The 19,741-nt window shown below is 39.3% G+C and overlaps 1 protein-coding gene across 14 annotated transcripts in view; it reads right to left on the bottom strand.

Moving 5' to 3' along the window:
* fbrsl1 (fibrosin-like 1) overlaps positions 1–18,867 on the bottom strand; it is a 955,204-nt gene extending 936,337 nt beyond the window's left edge. For all 14 annotated transcript variants that reach the window (XM_059654893.1, XM_059654894.1, XM_059654898.1 and 11 more), the window contains exon 1: positions 18,251–18,867. In XM_059654893.1, the coding sequence (XP_059510876.1) occupies positions 18,251–18,535 (285 nt within the window). In that variant the 5' untranslated portion in view covers positions 18,536–18,867. The remainder of the gene's footprint in view (positions 1–18,250) is intronic.
* Positions 18,868–19,741: the final 874 nt, after the last annotated feature.

Here is a 19,741-nt window from a genome sequence, read left to right as displayed (position 1 = left end):
CTGATGTTTTGGGCCTATACCCTTCATCAGAAAAGGGGGAGGGGGAGAGGGTTCTGAAATAAATAGGGAGAGAAGGGGAGGTGGATCGAAGATGGATAGAGGAGAAGATAGGTGGAGAGGAGACAGACAAGTCAAAGGGGCGGGGATGGAGCCAGTTCAAGTAAGTGTAGGTGGGGAGGTAGGGAGGGGATAGGTCAGTCCGGGGATGACGGACAGGTCAAGGGGGCGGGCCAATCTCATTCACTACCCTCAACAAAGCAAAAGTAGGTTAGTGGAATAACAGAAGCAGAAAAAGAAGGAAATATGATGCAATGAATCCAATTATTGTCTTGTTGTACAGCAGGGCAATGTAAAGCATATTTTCCAAAAATTTATTTTAAAACTAAAGAAATATCTGAAAACCATTGTGAAATCATCCTGCATTTCAAAATGATACTATGGGAGACACTCAGCTCCTGTACGCTGAAGGCGTGTGTCTCATCTTTCAATAGGTTGTCAAAACGTTAACTCCATTTCTCTCCGTAAATTCTGCATACTCGGTCAGTTTTCACAGTATTTCTTTGATTCTATTTATCATTCAAGTCCTGATATTCTTCTATGCTGTAAAAGAAATCAGTTAACTTTGGTTTCATGATTATGAAGTTCTCCAATGGCTGAGTCCACCAATATAATGTGATGATAAATAAAAGACTGATACTGCTCAGCATATACTGCAAAGGCTGAATTGCCATTTGGGTTCAGCGTTTCTTAGCCACTGTAGTATAAGGTCTTTTACACTTGCAGCCTAGAAACTGCCTAGAAGGAAAGAACAAGATTCCCATTTGAATTAAAGCTATGATTTCAGTTCTTAGCAAAGTCAAATTTAACATTAATTGTTTAAAAATCTTGCTCTGTTTATTCCAAATACAATGCAAGATGAGAAACAGCAGCCACATCTAAATAAAATACTCCCCAACTGTTCACAAACACCTTAAGTGATGCTGAATTTTTCAGTGTATGATTTTTTTTAAAACACAAATATTAAATAAGGGTCATTTGGTGCCTCTAGCCTTTGTACAGGCCATGGAATAAAGAGAATAAAAATTCACCCAGACTCCTAATCCTTCAAGGATTTTGCTTGTGTGGATACAAGTAGAAGCAGGACAATGAACAGAGGAGTGAAAAGATCAGGGAAAATATGAATTAAGAAACACTTGTACTATAGCTACCTTTCTGAAAATTCTGACTGTGGTGAAGGGAACGATATCAGATATCGGTTTAACACTACGACATTTTAAGCTCAATGAAATGCATTTTATATAGATTGCTGTGTTTCAAAATGTATAGAGTTGACCTATTGTTAGAAACATTCAATAGTGGGATCAGAAAATGGTTTATGCAATGGTTTATGATGAAATACGCTCATGACTTCTAACTTACTTCCACGTCAGGCTGATTGTATCCTATCCTGTACTAAGCCATTCCAACGAACACCCAACAACTGTAAATTTCAGAAATATAGGATTTGAGCATTCAAATTTTACACTAGGTAAATAAATTAGAAGGCAAAACTGGAAAACTGCATTCCTGAACAAAACTTAGCACTCAACTGCAAAACTTTGATGTTCCCTCATACAACAGAAAAAAATTGCACACAAATATAAGTCTACAACAGTACCGGAGAGATTAAACTAACTTCAAGCTAAAACTTCCAAGTAGAGGTATATGATGCAGAGATAACACTGTGGAGCTGGAGGAACACAGCAGGCCAGGCAGCATCAGAAGAGTAGGAAAGTTGACGTTTCAGATCAGGACCCTTGGGAAAGTGGGAAGGGAGCTCAGAAATAAAGAGCGCAAGCGAGAGCGACAGAGTGTGGGAGCGAGATGGGATGGTGATACGTGAGTGCAGGTATGCAGAGTTGGGAATGGCTCAGTGAGGTGGGAGCGAAGATGGATAGGTTATGTTAGGTCAAGGAGGCAGGGTTGGTCATGGGATGAGGCCAGGGGTTGGGAAATTTTGAAACTGGTAAAGTCCACATTTAGGCCATTGGGTTGTAGGGTCTCAAGGTGGAACACAACGTGCTGCTTCTCCAGTTTCTGGGTGGTATTATTGTGACACTTGAGGCGGCCCAGGATGGATACATCACCCAGGGAGTGGGGGGGGGGGGGGGGGGGGGGGTAGTTGAAATGGTTCGCGACCAGAATGCGTTGTCATTAGTCGCAAACAGACTGCAGGTGCTCTACAAAGCTGTCTTCGAGCCTCCACCTGGTCTCACCAATGTAGAGGATGCCACATCAGGTGGTCTTCCAAACGTGACTGGAATTTTCTGCATGTTAAAACTCCAGTATAGTTTATCCAGTAACATGCCAAAGAAAATTAAGGCAGAAACAACATGACAGCTACAAAACAAATTCCAACAGGAGATTTATATTTGGCAACATTTTTACAATGCAATAAAAATCACATTCCCATTGGGCATTAATGTCAGTTTGAGCCCAGCTCAGAAATTTCATTTATTTACTACTGTGAAGAACCAACTCACTTTATTTTTTACATTGCATCCATAACCCCAATGATATTGCAATCCGTAGAAGGCCATTAATTGATACTTGGTAGAGGAATGTTTCTGAAAGCAATCTGTGACCAAGTGTGATCATCAGTTTTGTAAACTTTACATCTTTGTAGTGCTAAGGATTTAATCCTAAAGGATTTTAGATTCTGAAACAGTTTTGTGGTACAGTGGTAGCATCCCTACCTTTGAGTCAGAAGATCTGGGTTCAAGACAAACCCTGTTCCAGTTCAATGTCATATCACGTTCAAATAGGGTGATTAAAATATCTGTAAATAGTTCGTGGATAAATTATTCCCGAATATCAAGTAATCTCCATGCGAACTCTGCTATGGGCTAATACAAACATGTTTTAAACTGAATTTGTCCACACTCGTATTATATGTAAAGTTGCCAACTTCTAAGGTATACATGACTAGAGTAAAATCCACAAAGGCTAAACTGATCAAGTCATAAGTAATCCAGCAAAACAAAAAGGCATCTATTTTTCTCTTCCTTCCACATTTTCTTCCCAGACACTACACTTCTGTTGCTGATTTTCAGTTAACCTCTGCAAGTTCTTCTTCCAAAAGGAGACTGTTTTTATCTTGTTAGAAACCATTAGGATTTAAGACGCCCGAGTACTCCGGGATTAACCGAAAAGAACCACAGCACTAGGTTATATTTTAAACAAAACAAAAGGCTAGCTTGCAAAAATAAATAGATTGTTTAATTAAACAATCAACAAGATAAAGCACTGTCAACACAATAGTTTATAACTATTTGTGCTATAACTCAGTTCTATTTTTTAATAACCTCACCCCCAAGAATTCCCTCATAAGCTATAAAAATCTTGAAAATTCACCCACATTTCCTGAACTAAATCTACAGATATGCCACAACTCTCCAGAATTCATTTTAATACTCCTTAGTTTTTCAACTATTTTCCAAAGCAAAACTGGATGGAATCCTTCATTAGAATTTTGCTCAGCAACATTTTAATTCTTCTTTTAAGACCAAATAACTGCGGATGTGGCAGCTACCTAACCGCATCCAAAGCTAACTATACTTACTGCTTTCTGACACAAGGCTCCGCGAGGACCACTGCTGCTTTTCCTCGAGCTTATTTCCCCGACAAATTGCAAAATGCAAATGGAGCATGAGTTAACAAACCAAACCAGCAACTTTAACAACCCGTGTCCAAATGCAGAAAGACTTGGCTGACAGGGGCAAGTAACATTCACACCACACAAGTTCCAGACAACAGCCATCTCAAGGAGACAATGCTGTCATTTTCCCACAGAGGGAGTGCAACAAAGGTTCACCAAACTTGTTCATGGGATGATGGAACTGTCCTACATAGAGAGATTGGGAAAACCTTCTCTGCAGTTTTGAAAGATGAGAGGTGATCTTATTGAAACCTACAAAATACAAGGCATGGTGGCTCAGTGATTAGCACCATTGCCTCACAGCGCCAGGGACCGGGATTCGATTCCGCCCTCAGGCGACTGTCTGTGTGGAGTTTGCACATTCTCCCTGTGCCTGCGTGGGTTTCCTCTGGGTGCTCCAGTTTCTTCCCACAGTCCAAAGATGTGCAAGTTAGGTGGACTGGCCATGCTAAATTACCAGCAGTGTTCAGGAATGTGTAGATTAGGTGGGTTATAGGGGGACAGGTCTGGGGTTGGATTCTCTGAGGATCGGTGTGGGCTTGTTGGGCCAAAGGGTCTGTTTCCACACTGCAGGGATTCAATGATTCTATGAAAATATATAGAAAGGGATAGACAAGAGTAGATGCAGGTAAGATGTTTCTTCAAGATGTTGGAATCTAGAACCAGGGCACACAATTTAAAACTAAGAGGTACACCAAGATGGGGAGAATTACTTTTAATCGAAGGTTGTGAATCTCTCTACCTCAAGAGGGCTGTGGAAGCTCAGTCTTTGAGTATTTTTAACGCAGAAGTGGATGCATTTCTGATTACCAGGGTGATAAAGGGTATGGATCAGCCATGATCATGTCAAGAAACGGAGCGAGCTCAGTGGGCTGAATAGCCGATTCCTGTTCTATGTTCTGAAAAGCTGGAAATTCTGCAAAAAAAAAAATTTTAAAAAAAACTTACTTCCTGTCACTTCATGCCTGTTGACCATGTACAAAGCACACGTCAGGAGTGTGCTATAACACACTCTGCTTGCCTGGATGAGTGCAGGTCCAGCAACACTCCAATGCATGGCAGCAGCAGTGTGTATCATCTACATGATGTACTGCAACATATCATCCAGCCTCTATTGACAGTACACTCTAAACCCACAACCTCTACCACCTAAAAAGATAAAAGGCAGCAGATGCATGATAGCACCACCATCTTCAAGCTCCCCCCAAAATAACACCACCTAGCCTGGGAACAACGGGTAGATCTCCTATAACACGACAGCTGCGTTCGTGTGTGATCTCATGCTTTAGAAAAATTGCCAGAGAAAACAGTTGTACTGTACAGTAGAACGTTCGCATTATCCAAACAGCTGGGTTAAAGTAATGATATCTCTTATTAACACCATAAGCCAGCAATTGGTAGTGGTTTAACCTGAAGGTTACCATGCCTTGGGTGAGGAAAGAGATTGCAAAGACTCCTTCACATTAGCCTCAGTCAGAGCAGGAATTGAACCTGTGCTGTCGACATTGCTTAGCATCACAAACTAGCCAACCAGCCAAAAAACTGACTTTGTGATACGTTTTATTTCTGGAAATGATTTCTCCATTGCAATGCCAATAAACAAACACTGCCCAAGGTTTCTTGGGCATGCAAACAGAGATACAGAACTGATTCAGAGGAAGTTGATCCCTGATCTCCACTGCCTTCAGTTTCAGAACACCAAGATACAGTATTGCTGTCTTGGGAGACAGAGTGCAATTCTCCACCATTCAAATTGGTTCCAAGCTACCAAATCACAGACAATTAAAAAGAGTCATTTTGTATTAAATAGGACCCTGCACTTTGCAAACTGGTAATTTTCAGAGCTGCTCATCCACATGGGGGCAGAAATAAAAATCGGTTTCAAGAAACCGTCTCACCAAGCAACGTTTGGAGACATTTGAAGAAATTTCACGGGCGTAAGATCTCTTTGACAGTGCTGCTACTGATTGTGTATAGCAGTAAGTGTTAGAATTTCATGGTATGATTTAGGAATCGAAGAAGAGTTAATTTTCTATTTTTGTGTAATGACACAAAATGGCAGCATAACAAAAGCTTGCAGTAACAAAGATTTGCCAGTTACCGGTTTCAACAGGTGATATCTAACTTGGCCAGAGGTTACTAGATCCATGAAAATCTACAGTGCTCTTGAAATTGGACAATGAAAGCTTAATGTCTACTTGCCAATGCTCCAGTTTCAAAGTACAACAGCCAACTACAAACTAAGGAATAGATACTTATCAAGCACCATTCCTAGCCTCAGAGCATCACAAAAGCACTTTATAACCAATTAAGTATTTTTGAAATGAAGGCAATGCTGCAGACTGAGGTCCCACAACCAGCACAAACAGATAATATGCTGTTTTTTTCAAAATGACAATTCAAACTTAAACACTAGCCAGGACAAGGAGATTTGAAATCAAGGACCCATTTAACCTCTCAGACAAAAGGCAATATCTCTTGAAACGGAAGCACTCCCTCACCACTCATTACTACACTAAAGTGCCAAACTGAATTATTTACTGAAATCTCATTATGCCAAGGCTGATGCTGACGAGCTGAGTACAGAGTAGTACATAACACTGTATTAGAAAATATGTACATCTGTCTTGCTGAATTGCAGTTCTTTGAATTTGTTTATCTGTTTTGCCCACACACACTGTTCTATACTCCCGGAATCAAGACGGAGAAATGATGACCCACAATAAAATTGGAAGCAATTTTGATGAAAAGTGAAAGAACTGCGGATGCTGTAAATCACTGCCTGGGCTAACATTAAGCTATTCGGTTACAAAGAGTTTTAAGCATCCAACAGCATGTCAAGCTTCAAGTGGCTCAAACAAAACAAAGTTGCTGGAAAAACTCATCAGGTCTGTCAGCATCTGCGAAGGAAAAATCAGAGTTAACGTTTCAGGTCCGGTGACCTTTCCTCAGACCTGGAAGGGCAGTTGTATAGACAAAAAGAAGTTGATAACAAATCTGGCTAGGAGGGTGAACAGGGACTGTTAGTGACTAACAATGGGGAGTGTGTAATGGCAGGCTGTGATAACAAGGCCTGGTGTATGGGATCGGGGCGAGGGCCTAAACTCTCTCATGTCCTAATCCCCAACCCCACACACTAGGTCTTGTTATCACATAGCCTGCCATTACACACTACCTATTGTTAGTCATTAACAGCCCCCATTAACAACTATTCACCCTGCTAGCCAAATCATTGACAACTCCTTTGCGCATCCAGCTGCGCCTCTCTCTCTCTCTCTCTCTCCCCCCCACTATCATTTACTTCCTACCCCATTCCCACCCTGTTTTCTGCATATAAACTGCCATTTTCCCAACTACCATCAGTTCTGAGGAAGGGTCTCGGGACCCAAGACACCAATTCTAGTTTTTTCTTCACAGATGGTACCAGACCTGCTGAGCTTCCAGCAGAGATTTTGTTGAAATTGATTGTCCTGAAACATTAACTATTTCTCTCCACAGACACTGCCTGGCCAGCTAAATATCTTCAGTCCCTTTCATTTTAGATTTCTGGTTAACCATTTACAATAAGCTCGACCAACTTTCTCAACTATACCGTAACAATAAACAAAGATGAGAAACTTGAATTGCTTTTTTTTAAAAAAAAGCAAGCCTCTGCCCCAATAATGCTGCGAATTTATCATTAATTATTGTTTAAAATATACAATCCTTTATTCACATGCATTTTTTTGGTCTTCTAGTTCAGGAGTTGAGAATGCTCAATCTTAAACTGAAGCTCTTAAAAGGGTTCCTGTGCCATGAAAATAAATTTTTTGACAAGAGGCAAACAGCAGTAGTCCAAAAACACAATCAACCCAATGCATCTTACAACCTGCACTGATAACTATTTGTAAATAGCACATTAAAAGATAACTAAGAGTTATTAACTCTAACTGAGTTATATTTACAGGTGCAAAAACAAAGTTGCTGGAAAAGCTCAGCAGATCTGGCAGCACCTGTGAATAAAAAAACATAGAATTAACGTTTCAGGTTCTGAGGAAGGGTCACCGGACTCGAAACGTTAACTCTGATGTTTTCCTTCACAGATGCTGCCAGGCCTGTTCAGCTTTTCCAGCAACTTTGTTTTTGTTCCCGAATTACAGCATCCAGAGTTTTTTCGGTTTATATTTATAGGTGTCTTTGTTAAATGGCCAAGAATGCAGGATTGAACAACTGGACTGTCCGAGCATTACTACACAAATACATAAGTGCATCAGAAATCTCAACAAAAGTTCAGGCCCTATTTAAACACAGCATCTTAACTTTGGACAATAAGTTTCAGGAAAATTACTCAGACATTGAAAGAAGCACAGTATACGTTCACACAAATTGCACAGGGCTTAAAAGGTTTAAATTATGAATACACATTTGGCATTTATTTCCTTAATTAGATCACTTATCAACTATACAAGATACTTAAAATTATAAACAATTCAATAGGATGAGTACAAATAAAAGCTACCTTCTCTTGCAGTGATATACAGATTAAGAGCATTATTTTAAAATTAGAATCAGTCATTCCAGTGTGAAATCAGGAAATACTTCCTCACAGAACAAGGAGCCAAAATCTGAATGCTGAGTCAACAGAAATTTTCACTGAAAAGAATGATTTTCTTTCCGAGAAGGGTAAAAATTGCACAATGGTCAGATGAAGCTGAGGTAAAAATGAGCCTTGATCTAAATGAATTGCAAAATAGGGTCCAGTAGATTGTATAAATGGGGAACAGGCCATTTACTTTTGTTAAATTAGTGTCAAAAGAAATAGTGAAGCTACATAAAATTATACTGCAAGCCGTTTTCTTTCTCCCTTCCAGCCATTAGTAAGTACACTGTGTGCTTTAACTGTTTGGCGCAAACCCACAGTCCATATCTGGTTGCCATACCAACAAACGATCAGACAACTCAGCACTGTAACACTGAGAAACTTAGGATGTATGCACAATCCAAATTTTGTGAATAAGACAGGACATTTTGCAACCTCCAATCAATACTACCATATCCTAAATGCAAATTGTTAGAAACATACAACATCTATATACAAATTTAGCTGCCCATATTTCAGAACCCGATGCCAAAATAAGATTCTTAATCTAAATAGGGAAGAGGTAGCTGAACACTTTTCTCTAAACAACTAAATAGTAAATGCAAACCTCTCCATCAGAAGTGTAAGACATGGCTCAGTTGCACTCTCGTCATGGGAAATGCAAGGTTGCCTATTCAAATTCCACTCCAGGGTCTTAGTACTAAAATCAAAGTTGACATTCCAGGACAGTCCTGAAGGAGTGGCACATTTAGAAGGTTCTGAGTTTCAAGCTAGATATTTTTAAAAATATACCTTATATCTAATATGTTATAATCCTGTACAGCCAAATTCCTGCGGTTTACCATTTGACGTATAATTGCATTAAACGTTGTGTTACATCCTAAGAGTACTGAACACAGAATGTGACTCCTGTCCAAGACAGTTTGCTGATCCCAATCCCACAGGCTATGGTTTACTACTGTCACTCTGTGGAGTATTAATATTGTCATTTGTGTGTCTTTTAGGTGGTCAGTTGCACACTGAGCTGCATCAATAAATATCACGAATTCTTAAAAATAAAACATTAAACGGAGGACCCATTGGCCTAAAAACCTCAAAGCACTATTCTGAAGAAAAACAAGGAAATTATGCCCAACACCTCAGTCAGTATTTATATTCAAGTACTGCAATGGAAAGACACCACAAAAAATAAAGATTCTGACCTTTATCATACAGCTGTTTTTGGGAGACTGCAATTGAGATGTGATGCTTCCTTGACGACACTAGTAACTAATACTTTGAAAAGTACTTAATTGACTGTAAAGTGTTATGGGATAATCTATGGTCGTCAATAACGATATATGATTTTACCTTTGAAAATGCATGTAACACTGCCTCACTGTTCAGTTATCAGTTACACTGAGCAAGATGAACTGTTGAGTTCATCTTGCTGTGGAACTAAGTACATACCTACCCTTCTAGGATCTGCTATTAACTTTACCATTTCTATTCTGAATAGGGGCTCAATGAAGAATTGTGTCATGTGGTAAATAACAATTACAAGTGAGAATTTGAGCACAGTGCTCCCATTTAATCAAAAGGGTGAAGGCATGGGAAGTAATAGCCAATCTAAATTGATCTTCAAGCTAACAAAAATACTTTTGCTTAACATCTGCATTCAATCTGCATTGTGATGTCCCTGTAAACAAGAATCTCCTTTTTTTAGCACATTTTAGAACATTACAGCACAGTACAGGCCCTTCGGCCCTCGATGTTGTGCCGATCTGTCATACCAATCTCAAGCCCATCTAACCTACACTATTCCATGTATGTCCATACGCTTATCCAATGACGACTTAAACGTACCTAAAGTTGGCAAATCTACTACCGTTGCAGGCAAAGCGTTCCATTCCCTTACTACTCTCGGAGTAAAGAAACTACCTCTGACATCTGTCCTCTATCTTTCACCCCTCAAGTTAAAGCTATGCCCCCTCGTGCTCGCCGTCACCATCCTAGGAAAAAGGCTCTCCCTATCCACCCTATTTGACCCTCTGATTATTTTATGTTTCAATTAAGTCACCTCTCAACCTTCTTCTCTCTAATGAAAACAACCTCAAGTCCCTCAGCCTTTCCTCGTGACCTTCCCTCCATACCAGGCAACATCCTAGTAAATCTCCCCAATATTCACAATTAGATTGGTTATCTGAGCATGGCAAAGGACAACTGACACCTACACATCCAAAACCCCAAGATAAATAACCAAATTATTGAGGATAGGGTGGGGTGAGATGGACAAATGATTTAAAATAAATATCTGACTTAAACACTTGAAAAAGATATGGGTCATAAAAATGACACCAAGTGCGGGCATACATGTATAAAATATCTGATTGTGTATAAGATAGTGAGAATATTTACAAGAGTGAATAAGTACCTTCAAGTTAACTAGAAAGAAGCCAATGAGACAGGCCCATATTGGAAGCAGGGCACCGTCAATAAAACAAATATTCAGAGGGAGGACTTGCAAAAGGTGACAAGGCATATGAGCTTGTGTTACAGAACTGCAAAATAAATAAATTGCAGAGAGACACAGGCATGCGTGTGATATTCTGCAAACAATTTCAAATTTGCAGAAGACAGAAGTAAAACTGAACCATGAAACAAAGCTGTGTCCAAAGCTAAATGTGAAGCTTTTTCCGATCTGTGATCTAGTAGATTGACAAACATTATAAATCAACTTTTGCTTGCTTTGGAAAAACTTACTGATTGGAGAAATTAATTTCTATGTTTTAAAATCAAATCACGCAAAAAACATGCTGTGCTCATTAACAATGAGCGGTATTAGAAAGAAACTAAAACAACATCCCTTTACTTACACTGGCAAATTGGTAGCTGACCAAAAATAGGATAATAAACAGATCATGTTTACCAAGTTTACATCATTGAATGACCACTCATCCCGGTTCTAGATTTAAAAATATTTTCTGCATTTTAACAATTACAATTGACCTGCACTAAAGTTAATGCCACGCAGATGTGCTATACACCATCTCACAAAACACCTACTGTGGAAATTAGCTAACAGGTTAGTAAATTTTCCAAACCATAAAAGATCTACTAATAAAATTCCAATTTTATTTTAAGTCAAGCAATTAAGAACATAAAAAATGGTCAGCACTAGGAATCCCAAACTCAACTTGCTCTATCAAAAACTAAGACCAATGAAGTGCCTTATTGAAGTTGTCCCATAGACCTTGTCACAATCTAATGCTATACCACAATAGACAAGTCTTCTTAACTTTTTCAGCAGCATTATGATAATAGAAAAACAATGCTAAGTAAATGACATGATGAAATTCAAAAGAATGGAAAGTCAAAACCTATTACAAAATCAACTCATGCCATCTTACATCAGAGGCATCAACACCGCTGCTCAGCATTAACACTTATATCAGAACACAGTTCCCACTTCATTTGAGTGTTCTGAATGCCAAAAACATCAGTGCTGAATTTGTTACTTTTTTTAAAAGAGATAAAAGCATCTCACGAGTATCTTATATTTAAAGACTGCAGATTTGGATTCTTCAAATGCCATTTCAATATCAAGCTCTCAGAAACTTGAAATGTCCCCAAGCTACAAAAGGTTTTCTTTATAAAGGGCAACGCACTGAACAGCAACCACCATCTGTACTGCCGAATTCCTCACAAAAAAGTAGCAGTGAGAACAATTGCTAGCAGCAATTGATAATTCTATTATACTTCAAAAATATCCCAATTAAAGTTCTGCACTTGCTCTTCAATCCACTTTCATATCAAAGATAAATCTTCACCAGAATTATTAAATATTGATCATTTTCTTGCTCTAAATAATAAGTAAAACCTAGGAAATTAGTTACTTAAAAAGAAGATGCCATTAATGTCTGACTAATTTAACATGGAATAGAGCAGCTTTTCACTTACTTCCCACCATGTTAATCCCCGAGGTTGTGTTTTAACTAAAGTCCTGCAGGGCACTATCACACTAAAACAAGAAAGATACGTTATTCTGCGGGTTTAAAAATACCCATAATTTCTAATTACAATGAAGCATCTATATGTAACATTACTTTTCTGAACTTCACCAAAACAACTATACTGTCCGTCATAACAAAGCTTAAATAATTTTTAAGACAAAATTAATCTGTTAAAACTACTTCTTGTTGCCATTGAATAATTTAATAATTAAAATAAACATATAATTAGTTTAGAATTAATTTGTTTAAAACATTGTATTTGGTTTCCAAAGGCTCATAAAGTTGCATAACATTAATCTTGATGAAGTAAGCGTAAATAATTGATGAAAAATATTTGAGCCCAAACGATATAAATGATGAATTACATGCACTGATTACATTCTAGACAAATTTAATTTTACTATGTTCGAATGACAAAATCGTTGTCTGCAGGATTTCAGAACAGAAAAGTCGATAAATAAGAACTTCTGAGATAGGATCAGGCAGGCAGATCCTTTTCACACATAGTCATCATCACTCATAACAAAAATGCTGGAGATCACAGCGGATCAGGCAGCATCTGTGGAAAGATTGCAAGCTAACTTGTTTGAATCTAAATGACTCTTCATCTCTGCTTTCCCTAAAGGCAGGTTCTCGGCTTTACAGGTACAGTCATTTTGCACCGTATATCTACACAGGTAAATGCTCAGTATTTTTCCCACTTTTACTCAGTTGCTGTTGAATTAATCTGAAATATGCCAAAACAGTCAGGCTCCACATATTCCCTGCCAACTGAACTAAAAGACCTGTGTGTGCAATGTGTAAAGTAGAGAAATAGGTCATCCTTTGTCATGATGTCTCTTCTTTAGTACACAAGTTCACATCTTTATGAAAGGTTTTGCTGAACAACAACTTATTTTTGGAAGTAGCTAGCAATATTAAAAATCTAAAACTGATCAATTAAAGGGAGTTGCCATTAAGTTTCTAACAATAATCTTAAACCAAGATGCCCACTATCTTTCAAAAATAGATTACACATTGGAAGCTTGATGTTACCAAGTCAAAGTAATGCTTTGGACTGAACTAAAAAAAGGGCATCGCTATACAAGCCAACAACAAAAAAAAACTCGTGTTAGTTAATTAATTAACACATTTCCCAAGTTTGTAATCAAACACAAAACCAAGAACGATCAAAATTTCAGCATTCTGTCAGTAAGCACATACTTAATGAGAATCCAACATTAAAATGTCATCTTGCAGAAATTAAGCATATTTTCCTTGTACAATCTATCTTTTAGTTGTTAAATTTTAATTGCTTTAGGAAAAGGGAAAGAAATTCAGTTGTTTCCAAGTTGGTGGGGGGGGGGGGGGGAGGAGGAAGAATCACTTGAAGACATCAAATCTTGCTCAGTCTAAGCAATCTAAATAAAAAACAAAAAAACTATATTCATTTACTAACTTTATTGCAACTGATTATGAAATGCAAGTAAGGCTACCACAATAGCTAATTTTTCTTTTCAGAATATGACTTGTTTCTTGAGTATGCTAATACCATTATATTTATTCTTCCAAGTTCCAATAAGATGTAAAACAACAAAAACATGAAATCTACGAGAATGTCCATATTAAAAATCAGACAACGTTTAATATAGTTGAAAAAGTAATATAATAATGCAATTTTCAAGAACTTATCTGTGTACAGAGTCACAACTTCAAAATGTACTTTGCTTCAACATTTGGAAACTTTTTACAAAACAGCAATGTTGGAGATGATTTCATTTTCCTTCAGTGCATACAGGTCATATTTTAAAACTTGTGTAATATTCCAGTTAGGGATTCTAGATCAAGTGGACATAACCTTAAAAATCAGAGCCAACTCACTCAAAGAGAGTTAGGAAATAGTTCTTCACTAAAATAGGTAAAAAAGCAAAATCAAACAAAATCCAATTCAATTTGTAGTTTTTAAATTTGAGGTGAATAGATTTTGTTAGTCAAGAAAGTTATGGGGTTTAGAGCTAAATCATATAAATTGAGGCAAGTTACATAACAAAGTTTCTTCTTGAATGGGCTGAATGGTATACGCCTACTCTTAGATTTTACAATTACAACCACCCTAGCACTAACCGCATCACCAATAAACAGTCAAATCAGGTTTTAAGGATACAGAATTTGATTACACAAGAGAAAGGCAGTGCCATTCAAGTCAAAGTGGAAATTCAAACTAGCTAATAAATTAACACACAAAATATATATATAAAACGACTATCAATAGGGACTGTACACCTGAAAAACCCCCAAAATCAATATGGGAGTTTTCTTCCTTTCACACTGTGTGTCTAATCAGCAAATCTACATTCAATAAGCAGGATTCACAAATCATGTAACATGCAACATTTGCAAAACAGTTACTAAAAGATGCTTGGCTGAAGGTTTCAAGGCAAAAAAGGGTCAATGCAGCATAATAAAACACGAAGCATTTTATCTAGATATTTAACCACAATAAACTATTTTACAAACATTGTCATTTTAAATTTTTTTAAATTACCAGGTAATTCTGAGAAGTAGTTTGCATTTTGATATTCAATAAATTTGGAACTGTCCACATTAGCAGAACCAGTTTAAAACGTCAATCTCCTTTTTAAAAGTTTTAATTTCAATTCTCTAACACTAACTATTCTGCATAAGTTGATGTAACAATTATTTTTGCTCACATGTAGATCAAAGACGACGATCATTACTTTTTAATAGTAGTTTAAGCCCGTATGCTTCTGTCACTAAAATACAAGTACAATATTTACAAAGTGTGACACACAGGGATTTTTAGCTGCAGTTTAAATCCACCCAATAACTTTAAAGTTCTGTTTCAGTACGCATTCCTAAATGAGTTACACCTTACTTACTGAAGGATGTTAGTGCAATGGAAACAGTCAGATAAAGTTTACTGATAATAAAATGTGAGGCTGGATGAACACAGCAGGCCAAGCAGCATCTCAGGAGCACAAAAGCTGACGTTTCGGGCCTAGACTGATGAAGGGTCTAGGCCCGAAACGTCAGCTTTTGTGCTCCTGAGATGCTGCTTGACCTGCTGTGTTCATCCAGCCTCACATTTTATTATCTTGGAATCTCCAGCATCTGCAGTCCCCATTATCTCAGATAAAGTTTACTGTATTAGTATCTGGAATGATCAGACTGCCTTACGAGGAATGTCTAGACTGTTAGGGCCGTATCCTCGAGTTCAGATAAGTCAGAGGTGACAGAATTGAAACATACAAGGTCCTGAGGGGACTTGTGCAGGTGGAGTTGAAAGCATGTTTCCTCTGGCAGGAGAATCTAGAAACCGGCAGTCAGTTTAAAACTAAGGTGGTGTCCATTTGAAACAGAGATGAGGAAGCATCTTTTCTTAGAGGTTTGAGTTGTCAGAATTTCCTTCTTCAAGGGACAATGGATGCAGAATCTCTAAATATTTTTAAGGCAAGCATAACAGACGCTTGACCACCAAAAGGATGAAAGATTAATCGGGGATATGCAGGTATGTAAACTTGATTGACAAATCCTTACAGTGTGGAGAGAGACCTTTCAGGCTATCACGCCTGTACCAACACTCTGACTAGATCCACCCAGATCCAGTCATGCCAACCCCACAATTACAAAGGCTAACCCGCACAGCCTACACATACCTGGACACTATGGGGAACTTTATCATGGCCAATCCATTTAACCTGCACAATTTTGGACTGTGGGAGGAAACTGCAGCACCGACTGGAAAGCCAAGCAGATGTGGGGAGGATATGCCAACTCCACCCACACAGTCACGCAAGGCTGGGATCAAAGGCAGGTTACTGGTACTTTGAGGCAACAGTGATAACCACTGAGCCACTATGTCACCCTTGACATTAAAATCAATTCAGCCATGATCCTACTGAATGGTAGAGCAGGTTTGAAGGGGTGAGTGGCCTACTTTGGCTCCTTGTTCATATATTCGTATAATTTCTTTCAATCAACAGAAGAAAGCACATGTTTACAAAGAATATTGGAAAATGTAGCCAAGATTAAATTCAATCAAATACTACAGAATCATTGTTTGAAATTAAAATGCACTATCTTCTTGCTGTCAAAAAAGTCAGGCCAAGATTAAAGATTGATACTTGCCTGATGAACCAATAGATGAAAACTATCATTATGGTCATCCTCCCAAGTGTTACAGCGCATTTGATTGAAAATAAGTTCTTAATTCAAATTGACATTTCTCTGTTCAAAATCTCTCCCAGCCTTATTTTCTTCTTCAACCATTGTCTGAAAAACCTTGGGTTCAACCACCATTTTGAAAATCTTTTCTTTAGGTTTATCGGCTGTGAACCTAAATACTAGTAGAACAATTATATTCAATTTCATGACCAATTTTTGACAGAAAAACTTCAAACAGAAATCCTGTTCCATCTATAATATCAGCTTTTAAAATATTCACCAACTGTCACAGACATTTCACTGTGAAGGATTTACTGCATGCATTTCTAAAGAGGTTAATAATGTTAGTAAGATTTTATAAGCAAAACACTTCAATACTATTTTCCAAATGTAGTTTGATAAATAAAACTCCACTGATAAATATAGCTGATGTCCAAGACACTAACAATGAATTACCCAACTAAGATAATCTGCTGCAGACATCAATACAGGACAACAGGTAGATGTTTTTGAATAATTTGAACCATCCTGATTTGTGTTGATCTACTATGCCTTACAGTCATTCCAAAATGACTGCACTTCTCCAAGTTCAAAACTAAAACTTTCAAATATTTTCCAAACACAAAAATAATACCTACATAAAATAGTTCCAATTGTACAAACATTGGTGCAGCCTACATCTATTCTGGCAATAAAAGTGAATAATTTGTGCATGTATATCATTGTCCTGGCTTTGAGTTGTCACATAAACCTATCACAGACCTAGATCTCATATACAGTTAAAGGATGAAGATCAGTGGGCAAATAGTAGAGAATTAATATTTCTTAGTGCAAGTTAATCTATGAAGCTCACTTTTTCAATTAAGTAAGAACTAATACTTAATAGGCAAATTCAGTAAAGAAGACATGTTTCTTTTGACAAGCAGGATTATGGCTTCAACCTACAAATAGACAAATCCAACAGCAGATTAAAACGCAAATTCCAACAGTACAAAATGTACCAACAAGTACATCCAAAATCACACTGAATAACTTAGTAACATTGCAATGTGCCCAAAGATAAATGGACTCAAGAATGAAAATGACAAAAAATACACTCCGACAAAGAAAAGGTACTGAAAAATACCACTGAATTAGAGAGTAACTTTGTTCACTCAACCAAAGTAGAACTTCAGCAATGCTGAGGCTTTTAAGCGAGCATCATTGCTTACAAAATATATTTTAAACACTCAACCTTCATGATGTTACCAAAAGTTGGCAGCTTTCTAACACTCAGAGCATTTCTTGCCAACTACTGTGATGTTGGGAAATCATCTTGTTCACCAGTGGCTGCATGGGGAAGCATCTTCAGTCAAGACTTTTTTTGATTAAAAAGGCAGAACATTTGTCAGACTAGCACCTGCACTTCGAATTTTATCCATGACCAATTAAACATCAACTGTGAAGGCTTATTTCAAAAACAAGGGGGGAATAACCACATATTTAAAACACCAATCTGAAAGATTCAGAAAGTAAAGCAGACTAAGGAGGCTTGAAGGATAGTTCAAAGGTTAAAAACAGCTTTGGTGGAATACAAATCTGTTTTGCAAACAGTGCAGATTATTCCCCCCTTTTTAATACAACGCCAGCAACAGCGTGACAATAAACCTTACCTTATCTGTGCACTGAAAGCTTCTAACGATCAGGCAATGGATAAACTGGTACTGCCTCGGCTGTCAATAGCAAGTGGTAGCGACTGAACACTCATGAAAATTGAGATCTGTAAAGCCCCCAGTGGTGCAGCTGAGGGTAGGGCTGTCTTGTCTCCTCTTTTCTTACCTCCAAAGCTTCCAAGGTGGTGAAACTGGCGATCGCAAATCCGTCGATGATGTCCTCTTCCTGGGAGCTCGATGCCCGTCTCTTGCGGCGAGGGGGGCGGCAGGAACGGGATGAAGCGGGGATCGCCGCCGTTTTGCCGGGGCTCGGGTTCGCGTCTCTCTCGGAACCCGAGGAAGGGCTGTGCGGCCGGGCATTGCGGCTCGCAGCCTCCCGTCTCCTCACTCTGTCCCTCTGAGACCGGGATCGCCTGCTCTGCTTCAGCCCACTACACCGTGGGCCCTCCATGTTTCTCTCTCTCCCCTTCCCCCCCCCCAAAAAAAAATACTGAGGTAAAAGAAATTACCTCAGGACAAAAAAAACAGGAGGGGGAAAGAGGGAAGAAATTAAAAGAAATGATCAAACAACACCCCCCCTCCCCAAACCAGCTTTTCCTTCTTCCTCACAAGAGAAAACAATGCAGGCCCGCAGCCAGCATGGAGACAACTGCCTCGGTGAAAACTTTGCTTACTGCAATGGAAATCCTCGAGTCAGCGGCTCCGGGACGCCTGTTTTTTTTATCATTCAGGACTTGCCAGCTTTCAGGCTTTCCAGCCCCAAAGACCTGCGCATTCCGGCCCAGAGCCGCCGCGCACGCGCCGTGAGGCCGCGCCGGGCGTTTTTTTTCCACTCCCTACCTCCTGCGCCTGCGCGTTACACCCCCCCCCCCCAACCAAAAGCCTTACCACATATACCCACCGCCCACCCCACTCCTCCCGCGCGCACCAACCGCCAGCGCTCGAGCGCCAGCCCCAACCACTCGGAGCACTCACCGGGGAGGGGTCGAGGGTGGGAGTGGGATCTCGGGGGCGGGGGTTCTGAGGGACACTGACCTGGCAGAGTGGGGATCTGAGAGACTGGGAGGAGGGATTTGAGGGTAGGGCATCTGACAGATTTGGGGAGGGGGAGGTGGAGGTGGGGTGGTATTCAGATGGAGCAAGGGGAGGATAGAGCCGAGAGATGGGAAGGGGATCTGACGGAAAGGTCTGAGGGAGATGAGTTTGGACCTGATGAAGAGATGAGAGGTCATCTGAGAGTGTGGAGAGGAAGGAGAGATGAGGAAGGGGTGGGAGATTTGAGGAATGAAGGGAGGGAACGGGATCTTAAAGAGGGGAGGGGGTTTCTTGGATCTGAGGGTCTGCTGTATCTGAGGGGAGTTCCAGAGGATCTGAGGGTGGGAAGGATGAGAGGAGGGGATATGAGGAAGAGGTGGCATATTCAAGGAATGGAAGAGGAGATCTTAAATGAGGGAAGGGGATCTGAAAGAGAGGAGGGGGCTTCTGGGATCTGTGTTCCTACTGGATCTGAGGGGGTTTCCATTGAGTTTTGAAAGGGGTGTGGGTTTCAGATAGTGCCTGGAGATGAAGGTTTCAGGAGGGATCTGAGAGGGAAGTTCAGGAGAAATCTCAGGGGCCAGTGTACAATTGCACACTCCACATTCACCTCTTACTCTTC

Source organism: Stegostoma tigrinum, chromosome 26, assembly GCF_030684315.1.
Source record: "Stegostoma tigrinum isolate sSteTig4 chromosome 26, sSteTig4.hap1, whole genome shotgun sequence".
Lineage (NCBI taxonomy): Eukaryota > Metazoa > Chordata > Chondrichthyes > Orectolobiformes > Stegostomatidae > Stegostoma > Stegostoma tigrinum.
The sequence above is the reverse complement of the archived record's forward strand: the minus strand, read 5'-3'. Positions and strand labels throughout refer to the sequence as shown.